Below are 27,700 nucleotides of genomic sequence, written 5' to 3' on the forward strand. Positions count from 1 at the left end.
GACAGAAGCAATAAGAAAGTAAGAAAATAATAATAAGTATTTACCAGCACTGGATAACTGAATGTAATGAAACACACTCATGAATGGCTCCACTACCAACCCAAGCAATTGGTTCCCCAATGCTGTCTTTATCACTAGAACTCCAGTGAACCATATTAAACACAATTTAAACAAGTTAAGGCTTATTACTGGAACCACCAGAAGATTGATTGATCACAATGAATTGAGAAAACTCAAAACAATTGCAAGCACAGTGGTGTAACTCCCAGCTCCGCCGTGTTAGGTGTCAGCAGGTAGATGGCTAAACTAACAGCACAGATTTGCTATGCATGTTAGTAACTGTGCCATTAATGTTGTTAATGGTATTCCACTTGCTGAACATGGTAAAAAAGTAGAGTTAAACCACTTGAGCTTTAAAACGTACATAAATAAAGTGATGGAAAAGTAGTTTAAATAATTATCAGTGTGTGTTGATTGACACTAGTCATAATTTATTGCAAGTATACTTTCCTCAAATAGCTTGCAATGGCTTTTAATTGGATTTTGGAACACAATGTTTGAATGAATCTTTCTGTATGGAGAAAGTTCCAATGTATAGCACAGTACGAACAAAAACAAAACATCGTTGATGCTATTGCAGAATTTCTGGATGAGAGCTTCCCAGATAAGCTATTACTTTAAGCAGTTTCATGAAAATCAATATTATTCAAGTAGTTCATTGGGCTATTTATACACAGAATAGGAATATGTTTTTTGGGACTTTCATTAATTTATGAATTTTTGAGCTGTCTGCTAAGTTTCCTGACAACTGATTGTCAGACTGTTTGTGAACATGGCACCTTTTAAATTAGAAGACACTTTGCATTTTGTAATAAATCCGTTCTGTGTTCAGGTATTCATATTTAATCTAAAATACGTGTAATCTACATCTTGGATGCAATCATCAGTGCATGGAATGTGAATTCAACAGTGCATTTGCCATTAGCTACATTTCTTGGTCAATATTTGCCATTACTTGGGCCATGTCTTGGAAGATTCTCCTTGTCTGTGTAGCAGTGAATGAATGAACAAATGAGTATTACTTTTGTTGATGGAATTCCAAACAAAATTCTACTGAGCTATTTTCATTTAAGTCGCTTCCTTAGTGATATATGTAATGCATCAGCAGTACAGGAAACGTTTCCAGTAAGATTAAAATTCTTAAATCGCTTTATAAAGAAGATAATTGGAAAGATTTACATAATTATTGTCCAGTGTCCTTACTACTGCCATCTTCTTTCAGAACTACTGCTACAGTAATTTACTCTACAGTAGTGTTGCACTTAAAGGTGCGTGTAAAATCCCAAGCCAACTGGCTCACAAGCCACTCACGAGGACACTCACAAATTGTACATTACTTGTAAGCCACCTCCTGTCTGCTTTGCTGGCAATTTTCTGTGTGAGAGAAAAAAAATCACAAAGGGAGTCTCACAAGATTTAATTTTAACCCACTCCTATTCCATGTATGTGTGTTTGACCTCCCAATATGCCAAAATTTAAACAGAATTTTTGAAGACTTAAACAAACATTCAATTAATCCTGTTAAGACAGAAACAATGAAACCAAAATCACAGATCTACTTGAGGAACAACAAGCTCCCATTACCTCAAAAGGAGGGGGAAACACTCGAACATATGAAAGGAGGGAAGACACCCACAGATGGTCAGTAACTGTATCTATGATGGCAGTGCCAAAAATCAATAGAATGTACAAAACAAACCCTGCACCAAACAGAGTGATATGAAAACAAGGTACCCAGTGATTGGAAAACAGAACTGTAATATCTGTGTACGAAAGTTCCGGTAGAATTTAAATACTTTTGGATTACAGTATACAGCTTACCAGAAAGCAGAATTATTGAGTCACCAATAGGCACATGAAAAAAAGCCTGAAAACTTGCTAACCTTCCTCAAGCTTTACTCTAGCTCAAGAAAGGATTACTTCGAAAGCTAACAAGTTATCTGTCTTTTTGTGTGTGCCTATCAATGACTCAACAATTCTACATTTTGGTGAGTGGTCTCCTGTAATCCAAAAGAACTACAATACTGATATTTAGAAAACAAAATACAAAAAGTGTACCAACTCTAGGAAGATCACTTTATTACTCAACTGTCCAAATATCTTGCAAAAGATTTTGAGAAATAAGTTGACAGTTATCCTATGGCATCAACAGGAAGAATAACAACATGGATTTTGATTTAACAGAGGAGCAACTGACTTTATTTTTACACTCAGACAAACAATGGAAAAATTTTGGGAGAAAAGAAGAGACTCAATTAAAGTGTTCCTAGATTTGGTGACGGCAAATGACAGTGTGCCAAGGTGTCAGAGAGACTGCTTGGGAAAAAGTGATTGCCCATAAAGCTCTATTTACAAAAATTCAGACGTGGTATGACAGTTGTCAGAGCAGGGGATAGATAGAGGGACAAACTGGTTTAGAGCAACGGAGGTGTGCAACAGGGCAATTCCGTTTCCCCATTACTCTTCATGAGATTCATCGATGACTACCATAATGAAGGATATCAGGGAAGTGGAAAAAAACAATACCAAAAGGCGCTTATATTTGATACTGCCATCTGGGATGAAACCCAAAATGGAGTTACAAAAGAAATTGTATGTGTGAAATATCAACTTCAAAGGGTTTGATTTAACTGTAAGTGAAAACAGAACAGTGGTAATGCTACTGAGTAGAGCACCCACTGTGTGTGGCCTGTTTGCGGAGTGGAAGGAGATTGAGAAAATGAATAATTTGACACTTCTTGGTCATGTCATGGCAAGTGACCCGAGTGCCAATCTTGAGGTTCTGAACAGTATAACTTCAGGATCTAACTTCTTCACTCTAATACAGAAGACTTTTGTGGGATAAAGCTGTTCCTCAAAGAGCTAAACAGACTATGTCCAAAATTTAACTCGTGCTCATCTTGTACGAAAGTCTAGAGACATGCATTGTAACCAAAAGACACTTGAGTCGACTACAAACTTGTACCACTACTTACTGAGGTCTGCTCTTGTTGTGTTAAATGGATGCAGCTTAACTGAATTTCCTGTCAATACTATGAAAGTTGTGTGCCAGGACAAGGACTACTTGGATACCTGAGAAAGAAATGGCTAGATAACATTAAAGATGACCTTGAAACGAGAGGAGATATACAATCTGCTGTGATGAGAGGGGAAATCTAACAAAACAGAATCCGATGGAGGCAGATCATTCCGAAACATCCTACACAGGTTGCTGGAAGGACTCCCTGACGGTAGTAGGGAAATGAACAGAAGTAAGTAGGACGCAATGTTCCAAATTTTTGGGGCAATCTATTGATGAGAACTCTAACTATTATAAACATATAACTAAGCTCCTCAAACATCTCAGGTACACTACGTTTGATCTTCGGATGATTACTATCTTAGCAAAAACAAAATCACATCTTTTTTTTTCATACTTCTCCACTTATCTTATGTCATTAGCTTTTAGTGCACATCACTTGGAATGATAGTAACACCTGCACAAAGGTAAGAATAATATGTGGGGTCTTCCATCAATCATCTAGTATACAACTTTTCAAAGAGTAGGCATTTTAACTGCTCCTTCATAACATGTATTAGAGCTGGATGTAATGTTTTAATTATCAACTATAAAGAAATAAAAGACGTGTATTTTTTTTGTTTGTCTGCAGGTACATACCTGCAGTCTCACTCTACACATCCGTCCTCCACACCACACTGCAGTAATGTAGCAAGCCACCATAGGATCCAAAGTGAAATGATGCAGTCCACTGATGAAGTGGAGAATTGTGTGGTAATTCATCTAAAATTCGCACAATGCAAAATCAAATTGCAGATATAAAGAAATAAATTCCAGGTCTGCAATTGCACACATTTTCCAAATGTGACAAAATTCACAGCTGAGCTAAGGAGAAATTTAGAATGGTGAATGACATTGTTCAGTTCTGTTGTTACTTTCCCCATGATGGAGTTCCTCAACCAAATTCAAAATGGCAGCCAAACACACGTTTGGTTTTACATACTTATGTGAACAACTTTTCTCAGCATTAAATCTTTGCAAATCGAAACATCGATCTCGAATGACAGCCACCAGAGGCTGCCCCCAGACTGCAAACCACCAGTAGTACTTCTCCAGACATTCCCTCACACCAAAACAAGGGAAGATACATCATAATATGCATAAATGAAAAACAACACAACTACTGCATTTTTGTATGTAATGTAAATACATGTTGTGGTCATCAGTCTTAAGACTGGTTTCATGCAGCTCTCCACATTACTCTGTCCTGTGGGAGCCTCTTCGTCTCCGAATTACTGCAACCTACATCCTTCTGAATCTGCTTACTATATTCACCTCTTGGTCTCCCTCTACAATTTTTACCCATAGCACTTCCCTCCAATACTAAGTTGGTGATACCTTGATTTCTCAGAATGTGTCCTACCAACCAATACCTTTTGGTCAAGATGTGCCACAAATTTCTTTTCTCCCCAATTCTGTTCACTACTTCCTCATTAGTAATGTGATCTGCTCATCTAATCTTCAACATTCTTCTGTATCACCAAATTTTGTCAGCTTATGTTGTCTTTTTGTCTGAACTGTTTATCATCCATGTTTAACTTCCATATGTGGCTATACTCCAGACAAATACTTTCTGAAAAGACTTCTTGACACTTAAATCTGTATTCAGTGTTACCAACAAATTTCTTTTCTTCATAAAGGTTTTTCATTCCATTGTGTCTACATTTTATGTTATCTCTACTTTGACTCTCATCAGTTGTCTTGCTGCCCAAATGGCAAAACTCATTTGGTACTTGAAGTCTCTTGTTTCCTAATCTAATTCTCTTGGCATCATGTGATTTAATTCAACTACTTTCCATTATCCTCATTTTGTTTACGTTGATTTTCATCTTATATCCTCCTTTCAAGACAATGCCCATTGCGTTAAACTACTCTTCCAAGTTCTTTGCCATCTTTGATAAAATAACTGTCATCAGCAAACCTCAAGGTTTTCATTTCTCCCTCCTGAATTTTAATTGCTACTCCAAATTTTTCTTTGGTTCCCATACTGCTCAGTGCACAGATTGAATAACATCGAGGATAGGCTACAACTCCCTCTCACGCCTTTCTCAATCACTGCTTCTCTTTTGACTCTTCTAACTGCCATCTGGTTTCTGTACAAGTTGTAAATAGCCCTTCGCTCACCGTATTTTATTCCTACTACCCTCAGAATTTCAAAGAGAGAATTCCAGTCAACATTGTCAAGAGCTTTATGTAAGCCTTCAAATGCTACAAACATAGATTTGCCTGTCCTTAACCTATCTTCTAAGATAAGGCATAAGGTAAGTATTGCCTTGCATATTCCTATATTTCCCCATAACCCAAACTGATCTTCCTTGATGTGAGCTTCGATCAGTTTTCCTGTTCTTCTGTAAAGAACCCATGTTAGTATTTTGCAACTATGACTTATTAAACTAATAGTTTGGTAATTTCCTACCTGTAGCAACTGCTTTCTTAGCAACTGTAACTATTACATTCTTCTTGAAGTCTGAGGGTATTTTGCCTGTCTCACAGATATTGCACACCAGATGGAAAAGTTTCATCATGGATGGCTCTCCCAAGGCTATCAGTAGATCTTTCAGAGCCCTGTTAAATTCTTCTTGCAGTATCATATCTCCCATCTCTTCTTCATCCACGTCCACTCCCCTTTCTATAAAATTGCCTTCAAGTTTCTCTCTTGTATATACCCTCTACATACTACTTCCACCTTTAAGCTTTCCCTTCTTTGCTCAAGACTGATTTTCCATTTGAGCTCTTGATATTCGTACAGCTGCTTCTCTTCTCCCCAAAGGCCTCTTTAATTTTCCTGTTGGTGGTATCTACCTTTCCTCAGTGAAATATGCTTCTAAATCCTTACATTTGCCCTGAAGCACTTCCTGTCAATCCACTTTTTTAAATGTTTGTATTCCCTATTGTAAATAATAAAACAGTATTAGATTTAACCTGCTGCCAGTGAATGCCTATCATGTCCAGATATGAGACACTACTCGCAATGCCTGCCCTGTTAAGCTGGGCATGCTCTCTCGCTCCGTCTCAATACGTTGTGACATATGCTTGCTGGTAACCTGCGTACATTTTCATCATAGCTGCCTGGTTGCACTGATCTAGTGTAAATGTGCACCCAGCTGAACACTGCTTTACAGCATTCTGCATATTATGACAGCTCAACGTCGTGCATGCTTATCATAGTCCTGTCGCTAGCAAGCACTGTTAATGTTCGCAGCTTCAGCTATGTGCTCCATGAATAATTTGCCCAAGCCTTCCTGCTCATGCCTTACATGCCTGCACTTAACCCGAAACGAGGCATATTGAGATGTGCACTGGAGAACAGATTAGGACAGGGCCAGTCTCTTGTCACTTTTAAAATGACAGCAGACAGATTTTAATACAACAAGATCCTGTAACAATTATCATTCTTCAAACAGCTGTTTGGTATGCCTCTAACAATGAAATCTCTAAACAGAACAGGTAATATGTCTTGAAGTGAACTCATTGACTGGTATGTGTGTCCATACAGTAGTATAACCTTTTCTTCCAATTTCTGTTTGTTACAGTTACAAATTTTCTGGGAATGTGTGCCACTCAGTGATTTCTTGATCCAAGGGAAGAGGAAGAAGTGACAGGGCACCATCTCAGGAAAATATGGGGCTGGAGCAAAACTTGATACCCCAGAGAAGCAGCATTTGTGACTGTGTCCTGTGCAAAATGACTGGGTCATTGTAGTGGAACAAAAGTACCTTCTTGGATTGCTTCCCAAGATGTTTCATCTAGACAGCCTCCTGTAACATTGTCAGATTTTTGTTGTACACTATTGTGAAAGTTTCTGCTAGAACCATATTATGGCAATCCCAAAAATCTATTATGACATGTGCCCAGTGATGGTTTGGTCTTTGCCTTTTTATGGCAGTCATGACTCCAGGTTTCCAATGTTTGCATAAGTCAGTTACCTTGGGATAATAGCTATATTCGGCACTAGTCACCCATTGTTACATCAAATTAAATAAGACTTGCACCTGTCAGCCGAACTTCTCTGGATGGGGCCTCCCAGCCAACAACGCCACATGCTCACTTCATTTTGTGGTTAGATGGCTGAAGAACTTGATGGGCTTGACACAGCTGCAACATTTTTGCTATTGCCTCAGTTTGGTGAGCCTTTTGAATGGATGTGAGAAAAAACAGAACCCAGCGGGTAGCAACTTCTATTACATTTAAAATATTACTTGAGCTGGTGAAAACTGATCCATGACCGATTTCCAATTTTCAACTGTCACCTCAGTTATGATACAATCTATGAGCATCACGGCCTGTACTACTCTTGTGATGCCAGCTGTTCAGAGAGAGGTGAGCTGCCACTTTGTTATTGGTCATTCAGACTTGTTTGACCACACTGGAAGTGTCTGCACCACCTAACCAGTGCCATGCGATGGTGCACTGTTGCCACATACTGCTACAAACTCGGCAAGAATTGTTGCAACCTTGTCCTCCTAAATAGGGCATATCATTGAAATCAGATTTCAGTGAATCCATTAACACTCTAAGCTGTCTGCAGTTCTATCCTGCAGATTATACGAAATTTACAGTCTCAAGAACAAAAATCATAACCATGTCAAATTGCATAGCCTTGGCACAAAGTGCCTCTTGATGAATCTCAAAATGCACTGAGCGCCATTTATATGCTCAGTTCAACCGAGTCTTTATAAGTCCCACAAATCCCAAAATTTAAGTGGCTATATTTGAGGCGCCATGAGTGGCGACAGAAACCAGCATATTCCAGGGCAGATTCATATTCTCAAGATCATATTTAACAGGACTAAATATGTGTTCACATGTGTATGTATCTCTCAATATTATTAAATCCAGGTGATTTTTACCAATTTGTGCTGTATCAGTAATGTCGATACTTTCACCAAGGCACAGAGAATACACAATGAATTGTTGCCATCCCAACATTAGTAGTCATCAGACATCTGCACTAAGGTCTTCTATATGGCGTGCAATTGTATGACGAGACAGACAAACTGCATTAAATTGTAGTTTACTTAAACGAAATACAGATTCACTGCCAATGTCAAGGCATTCTTTTACAAATGGCCCAGTGGAGAATGGTCAATGTTCCTGAGCAATTAACAGAGCTATTTTAAAGCAAAACTTTCACTCGACTGCCATTTGTAGCTTCAAATTCCTAGCAATAAAATTGTCATGTAAATAATATTATAACTACAATAATATTAAAAGTTAATGGACATAACAGATCTTGCCTCATTGGAGAAAAATTCTTTTAACTTTGCAATTTTCTGTGAATGCCCATCTCCCTGAACACTGTTATACATATAAAAAAAAAAAATTATCACTGCTAGTTAGTTAGTTGGTTGCGTGTTCCATTGACCAATCGCACGGTACGGTAGGCGTTACGATGTGGAACGTGTCAATGGATATTCCTATTGGGATTCTTACTGCATGCTGTTTGCACTAGGATGTGACCTCTTCTCAGCGAAATCCATATATAGCAACAGCTGTCACTGTAGCAAGGCAGCAGGTTTGTTTCCACAGCCAAGACTGATAACATTCCACGACTCTGCTCACTTGCCACCCGTGTACCGAGCAGCTGCCAGCTAGTCGAAATAACAAGTTTGAGGAAGTGTGCCCTCAAATATTGCATTGTGCTACTGGAATCTTTCTGCTATTTTTTTTCCTTGTGAAACAAAATGTTTATTCAACATACACACAATACCTGCCACATTTCTACGTAGCTTGAGAAACTGTTTGCTCTGTAGGTCACCAAACAACTATAACAAGTTTTCAAAACTGTAATATCGGTCTTTTGGGGGAGTGCAATATTGTAACTTAGTTACTTGTAATAACCTTTACACTGGCATAGTATCTGGTACAACTGAAAGTATAGTGCCACAAAATTTCAGTTTAGTTTTTATGCAATGCAGTTCCTGAGTCCTAGCCTCAAAACTGCTGAATTTACATTATCTCAGTGGTCTAAATTTACTGCATGGATCTCCTCTAATCACTTAAATATGTACATACACAGGAACTCTACATGTCTTTGCTTGCCTCAAATTTACCTCTTTCAGTACATTGCCCTTCACTGTGGCGACAAATTACATTGTTACGTTAACAGTCAGGCTATATTGTGTGAATGGTCATGTAGTGACACTGGACATTACATGTTTTCAAACAATTACTATCCTCAATACGGTGAGAATTGTAACAAGCTAGTTCTGTAAGTCATCATTACTCCCACCTTCACGAAGAAAAGCAAAACATTTACAACCTGATGATGAAAAGTACGCTTATCTGCTTCGAATGACATAGGAGCATTTTCAAACCAACATTTAACACGTCAGGTATACTGAATCATTAGAACTGACACTTTCATGGTCTGCCAACAGGTGTAACAAAATAAACACAAAATATGTTTTAGGTATTAATTTACTAATGGCAGTATCATTCACAGTATGTGATGTGAATAAGTCACAAATCCTTTATAAGACTTAATCCTGTACCACTGGAAATGACATACAAATTTCATTATTTCTGTTGGATTGACAGAATTAAATTTTAAACAAGTTTTATTTATTTTTACAGTGTAGTACAAAACCTAAAAGTAGCCTGTCAAACACGATAAAAAAATTCAATGACTTTTGTTTCAAAAGACTAGAAATATTTCGCACATGGCATGTACCATAAATCACTAGCAGCAGGAAGAATGCAGGTATGGCACAAATGGTGTCCACAGAATTTTTTCAAAATGATTTCAATGAGTTGACAGTAAAAAGCCTCAAAAACACGATCTGATTACCAGCTGCTTTGTACATATTAAAGAAGAAACTTCTGGAGGACAAAGTTTTGTACAGAGAATATAATAATAACAGTAAATAATCATAATAATAGAGAGAACACACACTGTTTAATGAAATGCTTAAATTTGCACTAAATTTTGTGGGGAATGTTTTCTTTTTTGGGAGGGGGGGTAGGGACATGCACTCCAGAAATGCAAGGCAGATTTTTATTCTGTAGGCTAAGGACATAATTAAGGGAACAGAAGGATCTATTATTTAATTTTTGCAACTGGTAATTCAATAAACAAAAACCATATTGTTCGGACTGCCTGAGAACACTATCTCTGAATTTCTCATGCACACAATGTAATTGCACAAGACAGAGAAAACAAAAAATTCTCCACTTAAAATAAAATTACTTTCTCTTCCTACAAAGAAAGCAAAAACTACAATGATGAACAACCTCACTCAGCATATAGTGTATGACATGAGAGGTGGAAACACAAAAACAATTCAAAATTTAACTGTACAAAAAAACAACTGATGAAACTCTTCATATTAAAAGTTAAAAGTAACCTTAAAACTAGTTTTCCTTAAAACATGTATGTTACATTACTGGTGGTGACTCACTGTTGTTAAAGTAACAATAAAAATTTTCTACACACGTCAAAAAAACCAATGGTAACAGAATGGTGTAGAAGACTATTCCTGATGAATAAAACATCCTTAATTCTGTACAGCAGCCCGTAAATGCAGTTCCAGCATATTACACGATTAAGAGGAACGAACGACTTTCGACAACAACTCTATTTCACTCAGGACTTCCTGCTTCCTCGCCACTTTGTCCAACTGGTCCTTTTCGAGTTGTTTGTCCTGCCCCTGGGAGATCTTCTCCTCGATAGCTTCGATCTCACGTAGCCTCTTCCTGAGGTTTTTCAACCTCTTGCCAGGATCTTTCATTGACGTGTCATTCTGCTGCGATGGTTCCCCCTCGCTTTTGGCTGTAGGACTATTCTGTGATGAATTCTTGGCAGTTTTAGCACTCTGAGATGGATTCTTACTACAAGAATTAGTCTGCGTCGTATTTTTAACCGGACTGTTGTTCTGTGTCACTTCTTTTCCTGGAGATAAGTGCATTTTCTCCATGCCTTCACTGACTTCATCTGTATTATCAGATTTCTTTTTTTTCTTTTTCTTCCTGGTAGATTTGGCTGCAACTAGAAACAAAAGGAAGTGCTACAGTTATATTGCACAAAGAAAACTTGTAAGAGTAAAAAAAAACTGCAAACGGAATACAAATAGGACAGAGAATGTAATAATACCCAAATTACACCATGATACAGGTGTAAGGAAAAAAGTAGATGCAAAGAAAACTGTTAAACAGAACAGTATTAACAAGATAAATTTTGAAACTGCACATTGTTGTTAGGAGTGTGAGCAGGATTCGTGAATGCAATCTGTTCCACTCTCTAATTGTTTTATACAAATGAATACTTACCTATACTGTTTCTTTCACAATTAGTCCTAATATGTCAGTATAAACCAGAAATTTAACTCTCTTATAGTGCAATCCAATATGGTTCGCCTGTGTAGTATTTGTAAAGAACATGTGGCCAGAAATTTTCCCTCCTGTGCTGCAATGGTTCCCTGCCTAGTTCAACTGTCATGCCAATGGGACCACTTACCCACCTACAGTCACTGCACGAGTATCTAACAGCATATCATTGAAGCATTTATAATTAGTTCACTACTTTACTTAATACAGACCTCAACAACCTGCTCCACACTGTGGCATTAGTTTCAGTTGTAAATATTTGTCATGTATTATTGTTTTTCTGACATGTTCTACATCCTGGAGAACCTCCTCGTTAAGGATGAATTGGAATGAAAGTAAATCTAATCTAATCTAAACAATGGCATTAATGTGAATTCTCTTGTATCTTTGCAACTACTTTTCAATATTTGTCCATGAAACAGATATTTGTACGCTGAGCACACTGCATTTCTAACTCGTAGAGTAAAATTTATATTGTCGCCTGTGTTTTAAATCCAAATAAACTGATTTCACAAAACTGTGAACGTTAATTAAATAAAGTATTTTGTCCAGAACGAAATTTTCACTTGAAGCAGAGTGTATGCTGATATGAGGAAAGAAGGGGGTATGATGGGATGAAAATGGAGTTAGGGGAAGGAATGTAGCAGGATGGAAAGTAGGGGAATGGGCTGAGAACAATTGGTAGGTGGACAACGAAAAGTACTCAGATTTGTGACAGGTCTCCCGATTGGGAGACAGTCTGTGACAACAAAGTGGCCAATTTGTACCTGGACAGAGGCTCAAGTAAGATTTACTGAAAGCTTACTTGCTGGCTCATGTGACATTTGGCCAGTAGACAGTCGCGACAGCTGGCCTGACTGTCGCAGCTGGCACACAAAAGCACAATCTGTGGAATGTTGTTTGACGAAAGTATGCCTGTTTGGAGTGCAGATGTTAGTTGTAATTAATGGGAGCTTTTCAGCGTGAAGCCACAACTCCTTCCATTATGTAACAAAGATGTTATGTTATCTGTCCTCCACTTTGGCGATGTCTGCTATAGAGAAAAGGCACTCTGTGATTAAGTTCCTAGCAAGTGCCTCCATAGCACGGCTGAGCTTTCAGTGTGGCCCAGGCTGGTAGGCTGTAATGCCAGATCCTGATGGGAGACCTGACTGCCCAACACCAGAGCTATAATATGAAAACATGTGGAGTTTCTTGCAGGTCACAGCCTACCTGTCAGGGTGCTGTTGCACAAACCATCATGCAATTTACAGCAAATGTCATTACTCCTGAAATGCTCTTTAGGAAATAAGCAATGTAGGAATTGTTGATGAGGTGGAAGAACAGAGTGTAGCCTATTAAGTTCTGTGCAGATGATGCAGTTGTTCAGGGAGCTGACTTTGTTAGTAACTCTCAACAAAATGTTGGAAGACTCTCAGATCATCAGTGTTTGATGCAAAACACCTGCAGCTGACCCTCAATATAAATAAATGTGAAGTAATGTATGAAAACAGGTGAAAGAATCTGGCACCATACAGCTAAACAATTGGCATTTGGCAACTGGAATCAGTTACAACCTTCGAGTAACTACGAATAGTTTCTGTGTTGAGTAATATATGGTGGAATGACTGTATAAAACTAGCATCCAGGGAAGACAGATGCCAGACTGAGTTTTTTGGAAACATGTTCTTGTTGTGGTCTTCGATTCAAAGAAAGGTCTGAGGCAGCCCTCCGCACTAGTCTATCCTGTGCAAGCCTCTTTGTCTTTGAGTAACTACTGCAACCTACATTCACTTGAGACTGCTTATTGCAGTTAAGCCTATGTCTCGTTCGCAATTTTTATTCTCCCCTTCTCATATTACCCTCCATTAACAAAGTGACAATTCCTTCATTCCTCAGTATGTGTCCAATCAACCGATCATCTATGTAGGTGAATTTGTGCCATAAATTTCTTTTCTTCTCAATCTGATTCAGTACCATCTCATTAATTATTTGATCTGCCATTCCAATCTTCAGCATTCTCCTGTAGCACCACATTTCCAAAGTTTCTACCATTTTCTGTCTTACCTGCTAATCATTCATGTTTTACTTCCATTCAAGGCTACACTCCATACAAATACCTTCAAGAAAAGGTATCTTAACACATTTTTATTTGATATCAACAAATTTATCATATTCAGAAATTCTTTTCTTCCTGCTACCAACATGCATTTTATATGCCCTCTATTTCAGCCACTGTCAGTTATTTTGCTGCCAAAATAGCAGAACTCTCATGCTACTATCAGTGATTCATTTCTGAATCTAATTGTCCTAGCATCCTCTGATTTAATTTCACTACTGCCCACTACCCTTGCTTTGCTTCTGTGGAAGCTCATCTTATAACCTCTTTCTGAAGATAGTATCCAGTCTGTTCAACTGATCTTCCAAATGCTTTGCCATATATATGACAGAATTTCAATGCCACAAGCGAAGTTTTTATTTCTTCACCTTGAATTTTATTTCTTTTTCAAACTTCTGAACAGTCATAAGGGAGAGTAATTTGCACACTATACAAATGGCATCCACAAACATTGTTCAAGCAGTGTGTGAGCATTGCACATCTGTTTCCGGCCCATATCAAACTTACATTAATGGATCAGACAAAACAGTTACAAAGAAGAGTTGGATGATTCATTACAGGTATGTACAGTCTGTAAGAGAAATCAAACTAAAGATATTGTGTGTTGCCGAGAGTATTTACTCACAGAAGTCTTATAGTCGGCATTCCAAAATGAGTTAAGAGACATGTTACTTCCTCCAACATGCACTTTTTTTTTTTTTTTTGTTTTTTGTTTGTGGTTTTAGGGCGCAAAACTTCTATGGTCATTAGCGCCCAGCCCGTGACGTAGAAAACAGGAAAAAAACGAAATTTAAAATCAGCAGCAATGGGAACAAAGTCATAAAATTTGAGAAACTAAAGGCAGAAGGAATGCTTAAAAATCCACTATAGAAAGGGGTTGGTTGTCCCCCAAAAAAAAAGGCTTCAAATGACTGACGTCATTTCACTGTCACTAATAAACTGTAGAACGCGGTCAGCTGAGCGCGTGTCATCTGCTAAAATCGACGATAAATCAGGCGATAGCTGTAGACGGGAGCGTAACGGATTAAAATAGGGGCATTCAATTAAAAGGTGTCTGACCGTCCACGGCTGAGAGCAGTGGGGACAGAGTGGGGGAGGATCACCGCTTAAAAGATGTCGATGACTAAAAAGACAGTGCCCTATCCGGAGTCTAGCTAAAATTACCTCCTCCCGACGACGCGATCGGGAGGAAGAGGTCCATGCGCAAGGAAGGGCTTTCACTTCCCGCAATTTATTATGGGGAAGTGTTGACCAATGCGCATGCCATAAATGAGCAACTTGGTGACATAAACCGCTCCGTAGATCGGTAAACGGAAGAGACTGAATAGCTGGCCGAGGAAGAGAGACTGCAGCCTTGGCCGCTATATCGGCCGCCTCATTTCCACAGATACCAGCGTGTCCTGGGAGCCAGAGGAACGCCACTGAGACGCCCCCCAGGTGGAGCAAGCGCAGACAGTCCTGAATCCGGTGGACCAGAGGGTGCACAGGGTAAAGAGCTTGGAGACTTAGGAGAGAGCTGAGAGAATCTGAGCAGATTACGTACTGTATCCGCTGATGGCGGCGGATGTAGTGGACAGCCTGGAGAATAGCGTAAAGCTCCGCAGTATAAACCGAACACTGGTCGGGAAGCCGAAAGTGATTTGGGGTGTCGCCAACAATATAGGCACTCCCTACACCTAACGATGTTTTCGAGCCATCGGTGTAAATAAATGTGGCTTCCGTCATTTGTGCACATAGAGCAGCAAATGCCCGACGGTAAACAAGTGTAGGGGTACCATCCTTGGGAAATTGACATAGGTCTCTGAGCAAGGCGATCCGGGGACGGAGCCAAGGCGGTGCTGTACCCCAAGTTGTCAAGAAGGTTTTAGGAAAGCGGAAGGAAAGAGAATGGAGCAGTTGACGGAAGCGGACTCCCGGGGGTAGTAGGGAGGAGGAGCGGCCTGCATACCCGACATCAAGGGAGGCGTCGAAAAAAAGGTCATGGGCTGGATTAGCAGGCATGGAAGACAAATGGCTAGCATAACGACTCAGAAGGACTGTCCGCCGATTGGATAGCGGAGGTTCAGCAGTCTCAGCATAAAGGCTTTCCACAGGGCTGGTGTAAAAAGCTCCAGACACTAAACGTAATCCACGGTGGTGGATAGAGTCGAGACGCCGAAGAATAGACGGCCGAGCAGAGGAGTAGACTATGCTTCCATAATCCAATTTCGAGCGCACTAAGGCGCGATAGAGGCGGAGAAGGACCACTCGGTCCGCTCCCCAAGAGGTGCCATTCAGGACACGGAGGGTGTTAAGGGAACGCAGACAGCGAGCCGAAAGATAGGAAACGTGGGAGGACCAGCACAGTTTTCTGTCAAACATAAGACCCAAGAATTTAGCGACGTCGGAGAACAGAAGGTTGATAGGACCTAGATGTAAGGAGGGCGGAAGAAACTCCTTACGTCGCCAAAAATTAACACAAACGGTCTTACTGGGTGAGAAACGGAAGCCGGTTTCGATGCTCCACGAGTGGAGGCGATCGAGACATCCTTGAAGACGTCTTTCAAGAAGGCTGGTCCGTTGAGAGCTGTAGTAGATCGCAAAATCGTCCACAAAGAGGGAGCCCGAGACATCAGGAAGGAGACAATCCATAATTGGATTAATGGCAATGGCAAACAGTACAACACTCAGCACGGAGCCCTGGGGTACCCCGTTTTCTTGGGAGAAAATACGGGATAGAGTAGTGTTCACCCGCACCCTAAATGTGCGCTCTGCCATAAATTCGCGAAGAAAAAGGGGCAGCCGGCCTCGAAAGCCCCAAGAGAACAGTGTGCGGAGGATGCCTGTCCTCCAACAGGTATCGTATGCTCTCTCCAGATCAAAAAATATTGCTACCGTTTGGCGTTTCCGGAGGAAATTGTTCATGATATAAGTGGAGAGAGCAACAAGATGGTCAACGGCAGAACGATGTTGTCGGAATCCGCATTGGGCTGGTGTTAAAAGACTGCGGGATTCCAGCCACCAAGCTAAACGGTAATTCACCATACGCTCCAAAACCTTACAGACACTACTCGTGAGAGAAATGGGGCGATAGCTAGAGGGGAGATGTTTGTCCTTTCCAGGTTTCGGAACGGGAACGACAATAGCTTCCCGCCATCGTCTGGGGAAGGTACTGTCGGTCCAAATTCGATTATAAAGGCAAAGGAGGTAGCGCAGGCTATGGGTTGATAAATGCAGCAACATTTGGACATGGATACCATCCGGTCCTGGGGCGGAGGAGCGAGAAGAAGAGACTGCATGTTGGAGTTCGCGCATGGAGAAAACAGTATTGTAGCTTTCGCGATTTTGAGAGGAGAAAGCAAGATGTCGCACTTCCGCTGCACGTTTCTTCGGGAGAAACGCTGGCGGGTAATTTGAAGAGCTCGAAATCTCAGCAAAGTGCTGACCCAATGAGTTAGAAATTGCGACGGGGTCCACTAAGGTATCATGCGCGACAGTGAGCCCAGAGACCGGGGAGAAACTAGGCGCGCCTGAGAACCGTCGAAGCCGACTCCAAACTTCCGAGGAGGGAGTGAAGGTGTTAAATGAGCCAATAAAGAATTGCCAGCTTGCCTTCTTGCTATCGCGGATGACGCGACGGCATCGCGCACGGAGCTGCTTATATCGGATACAGTTGGCCAAAGTTGGATGGTGACGGAAAATGCGAAGAGCACGTCGCCGCTCACGTATTGCGTCACGGCATGCCTCGTTCCACCAAGGAACTGGGGGGCGCCGGGGCAATTCGGAGGTGCGTGGTATTGAACGTTCCGCAGCTGTGAGAATAACGTCGGTAAAATGTGTGACCTCATCGTCGACGCTGGGAAAGCAACGGTCATCGAATGTCGCTAGAGACGAAAAAAGTGTCCAATCGGCTTGGGCAAACTTCCAGCGTCGCGAGCGCAGATATGGCAGTTGAGGCTGCAGTCGAAGGACACATGGAAAGTGGTCACTCGAGTGCGTATCATCAAGGGCGAACCATTCGAAGCGCCGGGCTAGCGGAACAGTACCGACCGCAAGGTCCAAATGAGATAAATTTGCCGTGGAGGCAGACAAAAACGTGGGGACCCCAGTGTTGAGGCAGACTAGATCCGCTTGGTGGAAGACGTCTAGCAATAGTGAACCACGTGGACAAGGATGTGGAGATCCCCAAAGCGGGTGGTGGGCATTGAAGTCCCCAACCAGCAAATAGGGGGGTGGAAGCTGATCAAGAAGATGAAGGAGATCAGCTCGTGCCAGTGGTGTAGACGATGGAATATATACCGTACATAGAGAGAACGTGTATCCAGAAAGGGAAAGACGGACGGCGACAGCTTGGAAGGAAGTGTTTAAATGGATTGGGTGATAATGGAGAGTATCATGGAGCAGAATCATGAGTCCTCCATGGGCTGGAGTGCCTTCAACAGAGGGGAGGTCATATCGGACGGACTGAAAATGAGGGAGAACAAAGCGGTCATGGGGACGCAGCTTTGTTTCCTGAAGACAGAAGATGACCGGCGAGTAGGATCGTAAAAGGATCGACAATTCATCCCGATTGGCGCGAATGCCGCGGATATTCCAGTGGATAATGGACATAGGGTGAACAGAAAATGGAGAAACGTGACCAAGGGTGCTGTCAACTCAACGACTGCTCAGAGCTTGCGACCGACAGCATGGAATGGCATTCAGTCGAAGGCAGAAGATCCTGATCCATAGGTTGGTCAGGAGCAGCTCCTGCCACCAACGATCGGCCAGTTGACCGGCCACCAGCAGTGCGCCTCGGCGACACGGAAGATGGCCGAGGGCGATTTCCGCCAGGTGGTGCTGTAGTTGGGACACACCTTGGCGGAGAAGGAGAGGAACTGTGTTTCTTCGTAGCCTTCTTGGAGGTATGATGTTTAGATGAAGGAGGAACCGATGGTTGTGAAGTTGCAGCACGTAAAAACTCTTCACGAGAATGCTCTTTTTTCGAAGACTTGGCGTCTGACTTTTGGGCTCGAGATTTAGCAGAACCCGACGAAGGGTGAGCCATAGAGTGGGCAGGCGAAAGTGGTGAGGTTGAACGGGCGATCTTTGCGCTGGCCGATCTGACGACCGTGGTACTAAATGTGAGGTCGCAAGTCTGCGTGGCCGCCTCCTTTGTTGGCCGAGGAGAAGCAAGGACAGTGCTGTATTTTCCTTTCTGAGGCACAGTGGGCTGTCGACTGGCGAGTAACTTTCGAGCAGCAAAGGTCGACACCTTTTCCTTCACTCTTATTTCCTGGTTGAGCTTTTCATCCTTAAAAACGGGGCAATCTCGAGAGGAAGCAGCGTGGTCACCCATACAGTTGATGCAGTGTGGGGATGGAGGTGGACAAGCACCCTCATGGGCATCCTTGCCACACGTAACACATTTGGCCGGATTGGAACAGGACTGGCTGGTGTGATTGAACCGCTGACATCGATAGCAACGCGTAGGGTTTGGGACATAAGGGCGAACGGAAATTATCTCATAGCCTGCTTTGATTTTTGATGGGAGTTGAACTTTGTCAAATGTCAAGAAGACAGTGCGGGTTGGAATGATGTTCGAGTCAACCCTTTTCATAACCCGACGAACAGCGGTGACGCCCTGGTCAGACAGGTAGTGCTGAATTTCTTCATCAGACAATCCATCGAGGGAGCGTGTATAAACGACTCCACGCGAGGAATTTAAGGTACGGTGCGGTTCCACCCGGACAGGGAAGGTGTGGAGCAGAGAAGTACGCAGCAATTTTTGAGCCTGGAGGGCACTGTGTGTTTCTAACAACAGGGTACCATTCCGTAATCTGGAACAAGACTTTACAGGACCCGCAATTGCGTCGACACCTTTCTGAATAATGAAAGGGTTGACCGTGGAAAAGTCGTGACCTTCGTCAGACCGAGAAACAACAAGGAACTGTGGCAACGATGGAAGAACCGTCTGTGGCTGAGACTCAGTGAACTTACGTTTGTGAGCAGACATAGTGGAAGGTGAGGAAACCATTGCGGAAGAATCCCCCATGATTACCGGCGTCTCCGATGGCGCGCTCCTCCCTTGTGGGGGCCCTCACCGAGGGCACACCCGCCTTAGGTGATTGTTCACACCTCAGGTCACACCTCCCGACAAACGGACGGAGGGACCAATCGGCACTTTCGGAAGGTATCAGCTCGGGTAATCACCCCTCCCTGGGCCTGGCCTTCACCAGGGGGTACGTACGTGTCCTACCTGTCTACCCGGGGCGGGGAATTACGCGTTACCTCGTCACCGGCTACGCATGGAAGTGCGTGGGTCGGCCTTCAGACACGCACAGGGAGGAAGAAAGAGAAAGGGAAAGGAAAGAAGAGGGGGTCTCAAACGCCGCAGCGGAGAAAAGGGTAAAGAGAAGAGGTAAGGAAAGGAGAAGGACACAGGAAGGAAGAAGACATACAAGCAAGGAAGAAGAAGAATGCGGTACATTTACAAGCGTCCGTCTCCGGACGTAGGCGCAAACCATACTCCCAGAGGGGGAGAAAGTGAATGAAAGAGCCAGAGGTGTGGGGGGGGGGGGGGGGTGAAGACAGGGGAAGGGGAAGGATGCGGAAAGGGAAGGTATGCAGCCCGGAAAGGAAGGAAGGCCACATTAGCTCGGGGCCCCGTGCTCGCTACGCACGTATCCACAAAAGAGTTGTGGATCCCCTGGGGGGAACATGCATCTTACGTGATATTCACAATATTAAAAGATAGTCACAAACATGAAAGTCCTGAGACTGGTTTGATGCAGCTCTCCATGTTACTCTATCCTGTGCAAGCTTCTTCATCTCCCAGTACCTACTGCAACCTACATCCTTCTGAATCTGCTTAGTGTATTCGTCTCTTGGTCTCCCTCTACGATTTTTACCCTCACACTACCCTCCACAGATAGTATACCAGCTGTGAATGAAATAGAAAAGGAGGCATCATGATACTACAGGGAAATGCCTATTTTATGTTTTCATGTGGTCCAAAGTTCAGAACCGCAAAATTGAGGAAAATTCTGAATCAAGAAAAATGTTAACCCCCCCCCCCCCCAAAAATAAGAGCAAAACCCTATTTAATTGGCATACATGGTTAAAAATCTTAATCCTCATTAATAGATTGTATAAAATCTGCATAATTGAAGGAAATTAAATGTACAATACAATGTCTATACAATAATTTGTGCCCTAATGAATTTCATCATTCCTTAAAAAATCACAGATGTGTAACAACAAGTAAAAACTTGGCAAAAAGTTGAAATTGATATCAGCGTACAAGGTAATCGAGGTATTTTCCAACTTGCTATGATCACACATTTTTGACACATCTTTCCTTTGTGTTCATAAAGAAAAAAGCACAAACTGGTGAACATGGTGAATTAAACTGAAAACCATGAAGTATGGTGAAAGGTGTCAGAATCTAATATGTGGTGAGATTGGTTCCTTCTTTTAGCCAATGGCAGTTCAACTGGATCGAGTAGATTTCACACCACTTTTTGCAATGGTGATATCACTAGTCGGCTTTTGACCATCAACTTTTGCGAGTGATAGTCAATTACCAATGTGTGAACTGTGTGCATTTTGATTATTCATTTCCTTCTTATGGTGTGACATGTGCACAGTGTGCCATTTCAAAGCAACAATGTACTGAAAGTACACTGGACAGCCAAAGAAACTGGTACACCTGCCTAATATCGTGTAGGACTCCCACAACCATGCACAAATGTTGCAACATGACGTGGCATGGACTCGACTAATGTCTCAAGTAGTGCTGGAGGGAACTGACATCACGAATCCTGCAGGGCTGTCCATAAATCCAAAAGAGTATGAGAGAGTGGAGATTTCTTCTGAAATGCACGTTGCAAGGCATCCCAGATATGTGCAATAATGTTAATGTCTGGGCAGTTTGGTGGCCTGTGGAAGCATTTAAACTCAGTAGTGCATTCCTGGAATCACTCTGTAGCAATTCTGGACGTGTGGGGCATTGCATTGTCCGGCCAGAATCGCCCAAGTCTGTTGGAATGCACAATGGACATGAATGGGTGAAGGTGACCAGATAGGATTCTTATATATGTGTCACCTGTCAAGAGTCACACAGAGGCATCAGGGGTCCCATATCACCCTGCTGACATGCTGGGTCCATGGATTCACCTACATCTACATCTTCATCTACATCCATACTCCACAAGCCACCTGACAGTGTGTGGCGGAGGGTACCTTGAGTACCTCTATCGGTTCTCCCTTCTATTCCAGTCTCGTATTGTTTGTGGAAAGGATTGTCGGAATGCCTCTGTGTGGGCTCTAATCTTTCTGATTTTATCCTCATGGTCTCTTTGCGAGATATACGTAGGAGGGAGCAATATACTGCTTGACTCCTCGGTGAAGGTATGTTCTCGAAACTTCAACAAAAGCCCGTACCGAGCTACTGAGCGTCTCTCCTGCAGAGTCTTCCACTGGAGTTTATCTATCATCTCCGTAACGCTTTTGTGATTACTAAATGATCCTGTAATGAAGCATGCTGCTCTCTGTTGGATCTTCTCTATCTCTTCTATCAACCCTATCTGGTACGGATCCCACACTGCTGAGCAATAGTCAAGCAGTGGGCGAACAAGCGTACTGTAACCTACTTCCTTTGTTTTCGGATTGCATTTCCTTAGGATTCTTCCAATGAATCTCAGTCTGGCATCTGCTTTACCGACAATCAACTTTATATGATCATTCCATTTTAAATCACTCCTAATGTGCACTCCCAGACAATTTATGGAATTAACTGCTTCCAGTTGCTGACCTGCTATACTGTAGCTAAATGATATGGGATCTTTCTTTCTGTGTATTCGCAGCACATTACACTTGTCTACATGGAGATTCAATTGCCATTCCCTGCACCACGCGTCAATTCGCTGCACATCCTCCTGCATTTCAGTAGAATTTTCCATTGTTACAACCTCTCGATATACCACAGCATCATCCGCAAAAAGCCTCAGTGAACTTCCGATATCATCCACAAGGTCATTTATGTATATTGTTAATAGCAACAATCCTACGACACTCCCCTGCGGCACACCTGAAATCACTCTTACTTCGGAAGACTTCTCTCCATTGAGAATGACATGTGGTCGTCTCCATACATGTACATGTCCATCCGCTCAATACAATTTGAAACAAGACTCGTCTGACCAAGCAACATGTTTCCAGTCAACAGTCCAATGTCGGTGTTGATGGGCCCCGATGAGGTGTAAAGCTTTGTGTAGTGCAGTCATGAAGTGTGCATGAGTGGGCCTTTGGCTCTGAAAGCACATATTGATGATGTTTCATTAAATGGTTCGTACATTGACACTTGATGATGACCCAGCTTTGAAATCTGCAGCAATTTGCAGAAGGGTTGCACTTCTGTCATGTTGAACACTACTCTCCAGTTGTAATTGGTCCCATTCTTGCAAGATCTTTTTCTGGCTGCAGTGATATCGGAGATTTGGTGTTTTACTGGATTCCTGATATTCACAGTATACTTGTGCAATGGTCATATGGGAAAATCTCTACTTCTTCGCTACCTTGGAGGTGCTGTCCATCATCGCTTGTGCGAAGACTACCACATTCATCATCATCATCATCATCATCATCATCATTTAAGACTGATTATGCCTTTCAGCGTTCAGTCTGGAGCATAGCCCCCCTTATACAGTTCCTCCATGAACCCCTATTAAGTGCTAACATTGGTGCCTCTTCTGATGTTAAACCTATTACTTCAAAATCATTCTTAACCGAATCCAGGTACCTTCTCCTCGGTCTGCCCCGACTCCTCCTACCTTCTACTGCTGAATCCATGAGTCTCTTGGGTAACCTTGCTTCTCCCATGCGTGTAACATGACCCCACCATCTAAGCCTGTTCGCCCTGACTGCTACATCTATAGAGTTCATTCCCAGTTTTTCTTTGATTTCCTCATTGTGGACACCCTCCTGCCATTGTTCCCATCTACTAGTACCTGCAATCATCCTAGCTACTTTCATATCCGTAACCTCAACCTTGTTGATAAGATAACCTGAATCCACCCAGCTTTCGCTCCCATACAACAAAGTTGGTCGAAAGATCGAACGGTGCACAGATAACTTAGTCTTGGTACTGACTTCCTTCTTGCAGAAGAGAGTAGATCGTAGCTGAGCGCTCACTGCATTAGCTTTGCTACACCTCGCTTCCAGTTCTTTCACTATGTTGCCATCCTGTGAGAATATGCATCCTAAGTACTTGAAACCGTCCACCTGTTCTAACTTTGTTCCTCCTATTTGGCACTCAATCCGTTTATATCTCTTTCCCACTGACATTACTTTCGTTTTGGAGATGCTAATCTTCATACCATAGTCCTTACATTTCCGATCTAGCTCTGAAATATTACTTTGCAAACTTTCAATCGAATCTGCCATCACAACTAAGTCATCCGCATATGCAAGACTGCTTATTTTGTGTTCACATATCTTAATCTCACCCAGCCAGTCTATTGTCTTCAACATATGATCCATAAATAATATGAACAACAGTGGAGACAGGTTGCAGCCTTGTCTTACCCCTGAAACTACTCTGAACCATGAACTCAATTTACCGTCAACTCTAACTGCTGCCTGACTATCCATGTAAAGACCTTTAATTGCTTGCAAAAGTTTGCCTCCTATTCCATAATCTTGTAGAACAGACAATAACTTCCTCCTAGGAACCCGGTCGTATGCCTTTTCTAGATCTATAAAGCATAGATACAATTCCCTGTTCCACTCATAAGACTTCTCCATTATTTGCCGTAAGCTAAAGATCTGGTCCTGACAACCTCTAAGAAGCCTAAACCCACACTGATTTTCATCCAATTGGTCTTCAACTAATACTCGCACTTTCCTTTCAACAATACCTGAGAAGATTTTACCCACAACGCTGATTAAAGGGATACCTCTGTAGTTGTTACAATCTTTTCTGTTTCCATGTTTAAAGATTGGTGTAATTACTGCTTTTGTCCAGTCTGATGGAACCTGTCCCGACTCCCAGGCCATTTCAATTATCCTGTGTAGCCATTTAAGACCTGACATTCCACTGTATTTGATGAGTTCCGACTTAATTTCATCCACCCCAGCCGCTTTATTGCACTGCAATCTATTGACCATTTTTTCCACTTCCTCAAATGTGATCCTATTTCCATCATCATCCCTATCCCATTCTAACTCGAAATCTGAAACATTACTGATCGTATTTTCACCTACATTGAGCAACTCTTCAAAATATTCCCTCCATCTGCCCAAGGCATCCACAGGATTCACCATCAGTTTTCCTGACCTGTCCAAAATGCTTGTCATTTCCTTCTTACCTCCCTTTCGAAGACTGCTAATTACACTCCAGAATGGTTTTCCAGCAGCTTGACCCATAGTCTCCAACCTGTTTCCAAAGTCTTCCCACGATTTCTTCTTCGATGCTGCAATTATCTGTTTGGCTTTGTTTCTTTCTTCAACATAACTTTCTCTGTCTACCTGGGTTCTGGTATGTAGCCATTTTTGATATGCCTTCTTTTTCCTTTTACAGGCTGCCTTGACTGTATCATTCCACCAAGCTGTTTTCTTCATCCTACTTTTACACATTACTGTTCCAAGACATTCTTTAGCCACTTCTAGTACTGTGTCCCTGTACCTTGTCCATTCCTTTTCCAATGACTGTAATTGACTACATTCAACTAACTGGTACCTTTCTGAGATCGCTGTTATGTACTTGTGCCTGATTTCCTTATCAGGAAGTTTCTCCACTCTTATCCTCCTACATATGGACCTGACCTCTTGCACTTTTGGCCTCACAATCCCAATTTCACTGCAGATTAAATAATGATCAGTGTCATCAAAGAATCCCCTGAATACATGTGTGTCCCTCACAGCCTTCCTGAATTCCTGGTCTGTTATTATATAGTCAATGACAGATCTGGTTCCCCTGCCTTCCCAAGTATACCGGTGAATGTTCTTATGTTTAAAAAGGGAGTTTGTGATTACTAAGCCCATACTGGCACAGAAATCCAAGAGTTGTTTCCCGTTCCTGTTGGCCTCCATATCCTCTCCAAATTTACCCATAACCTTTTCATACCCTTCTGTTCGATTTCCAATCCTGGCGTTAAAATCACCCATGAGCAGAACACTGTCCTTGTCCTTGTCCTTTACTCTAACAACTACATCACTGAGTGCCTCATAAAAACTATCCATCTTATCTTGATCTGTCCCTTCACAATGTGAATATACTGACAATCCTAATTTTCTTGCTAGACACTGTCAAATCTATCCACATCAGTCGTTCGTTTACACACCTTATTGCAACTACGCTGGGTTCCATTTCTTTCCTGATGTAAAGCCCTACGCCCCATTGTGCTATTCCTGCTTTGACTCCTGACAGGTAGATCTTGTATTCTCCCACTTCCTCTTCTTTCTCACCCCTTATCCGGATGTCACTAACAGCTAAAACGTCCAGCCCCATCTTACTTGCAGCCTCTGCCAGCTCTACCTTCTTCCCAGAGTAGCCCCCATTGATATTAATAGCTCCCCACCTCATTACCATTTGTTTGCCAAGTCGTATCTTAGGAGTCCCTGGTTTGTCAGTTAGAGGTGGGACTCCGTCACCTCCAAAGGTCCGAGGCATTTTGCTCTGATTGTTGCCAGCATCATATTTAAAGTACCAGGGAAGCAGGTTGCTAGCCTTACTTGCCCCGAGTCCCATTGGGTTTTACCCCTAACGGCTGAGGGACTAACCGGTGGATTTGATAGTGTTTGCCGTATGAGCACAAAGGTGACCACGACTCAGAATATGTCCGAGATGCCCAGCCTTATTCCAAAGTAACTGGTATCCTGACTGTCGGGACCACTTACTTGGCCACTCATACGTTGCCCGTGGTTCATGAACTAGGACATGACAACAGGAACCCACACCATGAACCACATTCAAACTCAGTTAAATCTTGATAGCCTACCATTGTAGCAGCAGTAACCTATTTAACAAGTGAGCCAGACACTTGTTGTCTTATAGAGGCATTGCCGACTGCAGTGCTGTATTGTGCCTGTTTACATATCTCCGCATTTGAAAATGCATACCTGTATCTGTTTCTTTGGCACTTAAGTGTACATTGCAAGTACGTCACACTTATCATTAAATGTCAATTAATAAAGCATCTACAATGTAAGACTTCAAGAGATTTTATGATATCTCATCCACAATACAAAATTCAGATGAATAAGCTGTAACGTAATGGATAACATCATGGCTAATTGTGTGGTGTCACCGCCAGACACCACACTTGCTAGGTGGTAGCCTTTAAATCGGCCGCGGTCCATTAGTATATGTCGGACCCGCGTGTCGCCACTGTCAGTGATTGCAGACCGAGCGCCACCACACGGCAGGTCTAAAGAGACTTCCTAGCACTCGCCCCAGTTGTACAGCCGACTTTGCTAGGAAAGGTTCACTGACAAATACGCTGTCATTTGCCGAGACGATAGTTAGCATAGCCTTCAGCTACGTCATTTGCTACGACCTAGCAAGGCGCCATAGCATTGATATTTATCTTGTGAAGCATGTACAGTCAAGAGAGATGTTCACCAATTGTGGATTAAAGTTAAGTATTCTACCAGTTACGTCCGTTTTTCTAAGTTCTCATTTCCTTGTAATGTTCCAGACCTCACGACAGCCTGCGTGAGCTAAAAGCGTGCATTTTGGCCTCCTCTAGCAACACGGTGTTGGCTCTTCTGCCAACACTTCAAATTGAGTTAGAGCTGCTTATCCACGATAAATGGACTACTGTTGCAGTGGCTGTTCGGAATGGCCATGCCCGTGCATTACGACTGCCGAGGGTAGAGGAGAGGTGTTTTGTGTCTTAACATGAAATCACTGGCGGCACTTGTGGAAGTATTGCCTGTTTAAGTAAAACTTTCGTCAGATTGGAAATCACCTAACTTGTTGACATATTAATGCTTGAGAGTTTGACCTATAGCTTATGTATTATTTATCTAAAAACAAAGATGATGTGACTTACCAAACGAAAGTGCTGGCAGGTCGAGAGACGCATAAACGAACACAAACATACACACAAAATTCAAGCTTTCGCAACAAACTGTTGCCTCATCAGGAAAGAGGGAAGGAGAGGGAAAGACGAAAGGATGTGGGTTTTAAGGGAGAG

The 27,700-nt window shown here is 42.3% G+C and overlaps 1 protein-coding gene across 1 annotated transcript in view; it reads right to left on the bottom strand.

Annotated features, from left to right (window-relative positions):
- Positions 1-9,660: 9,660 nt before the first annotated feature.
- The window catches only part of LOC124788564 (partner of Y14 and mago), a 35,569-nt gene continuing 17,529 nt past the window's right edge, over positions 9,661-27,700 (bottom strand). Inside the window, exon 4 of the mRNA XM_047255834.1 lies at positions 9,661-11,105. Coding sequence (XP_047111790.1) covers positions 10,663-11,105 — 443 coding nt within the window. The 3' untranslated portion in view covers positions 9,661-10,662. The remainder of the gene's footprint in view (positions 11,106-27,700) is intronic.

The sequence above is a fragment of the Schistocerca piceifrons genome, chromosome 3, assembly GCF_021461385.2.
Source record: "Schistocerca piceifrons isolate TAMUIC-IGC-003096 chromosome 3, iqSchPice1.1, whole genome shotgun sequence".
Lineage (NCBI taxonomy): Eukaryota > Metazoa > Arthropoda > Insecta > Orthoptera > Acrididae > Schistocerca > Schistocerca piceifrons.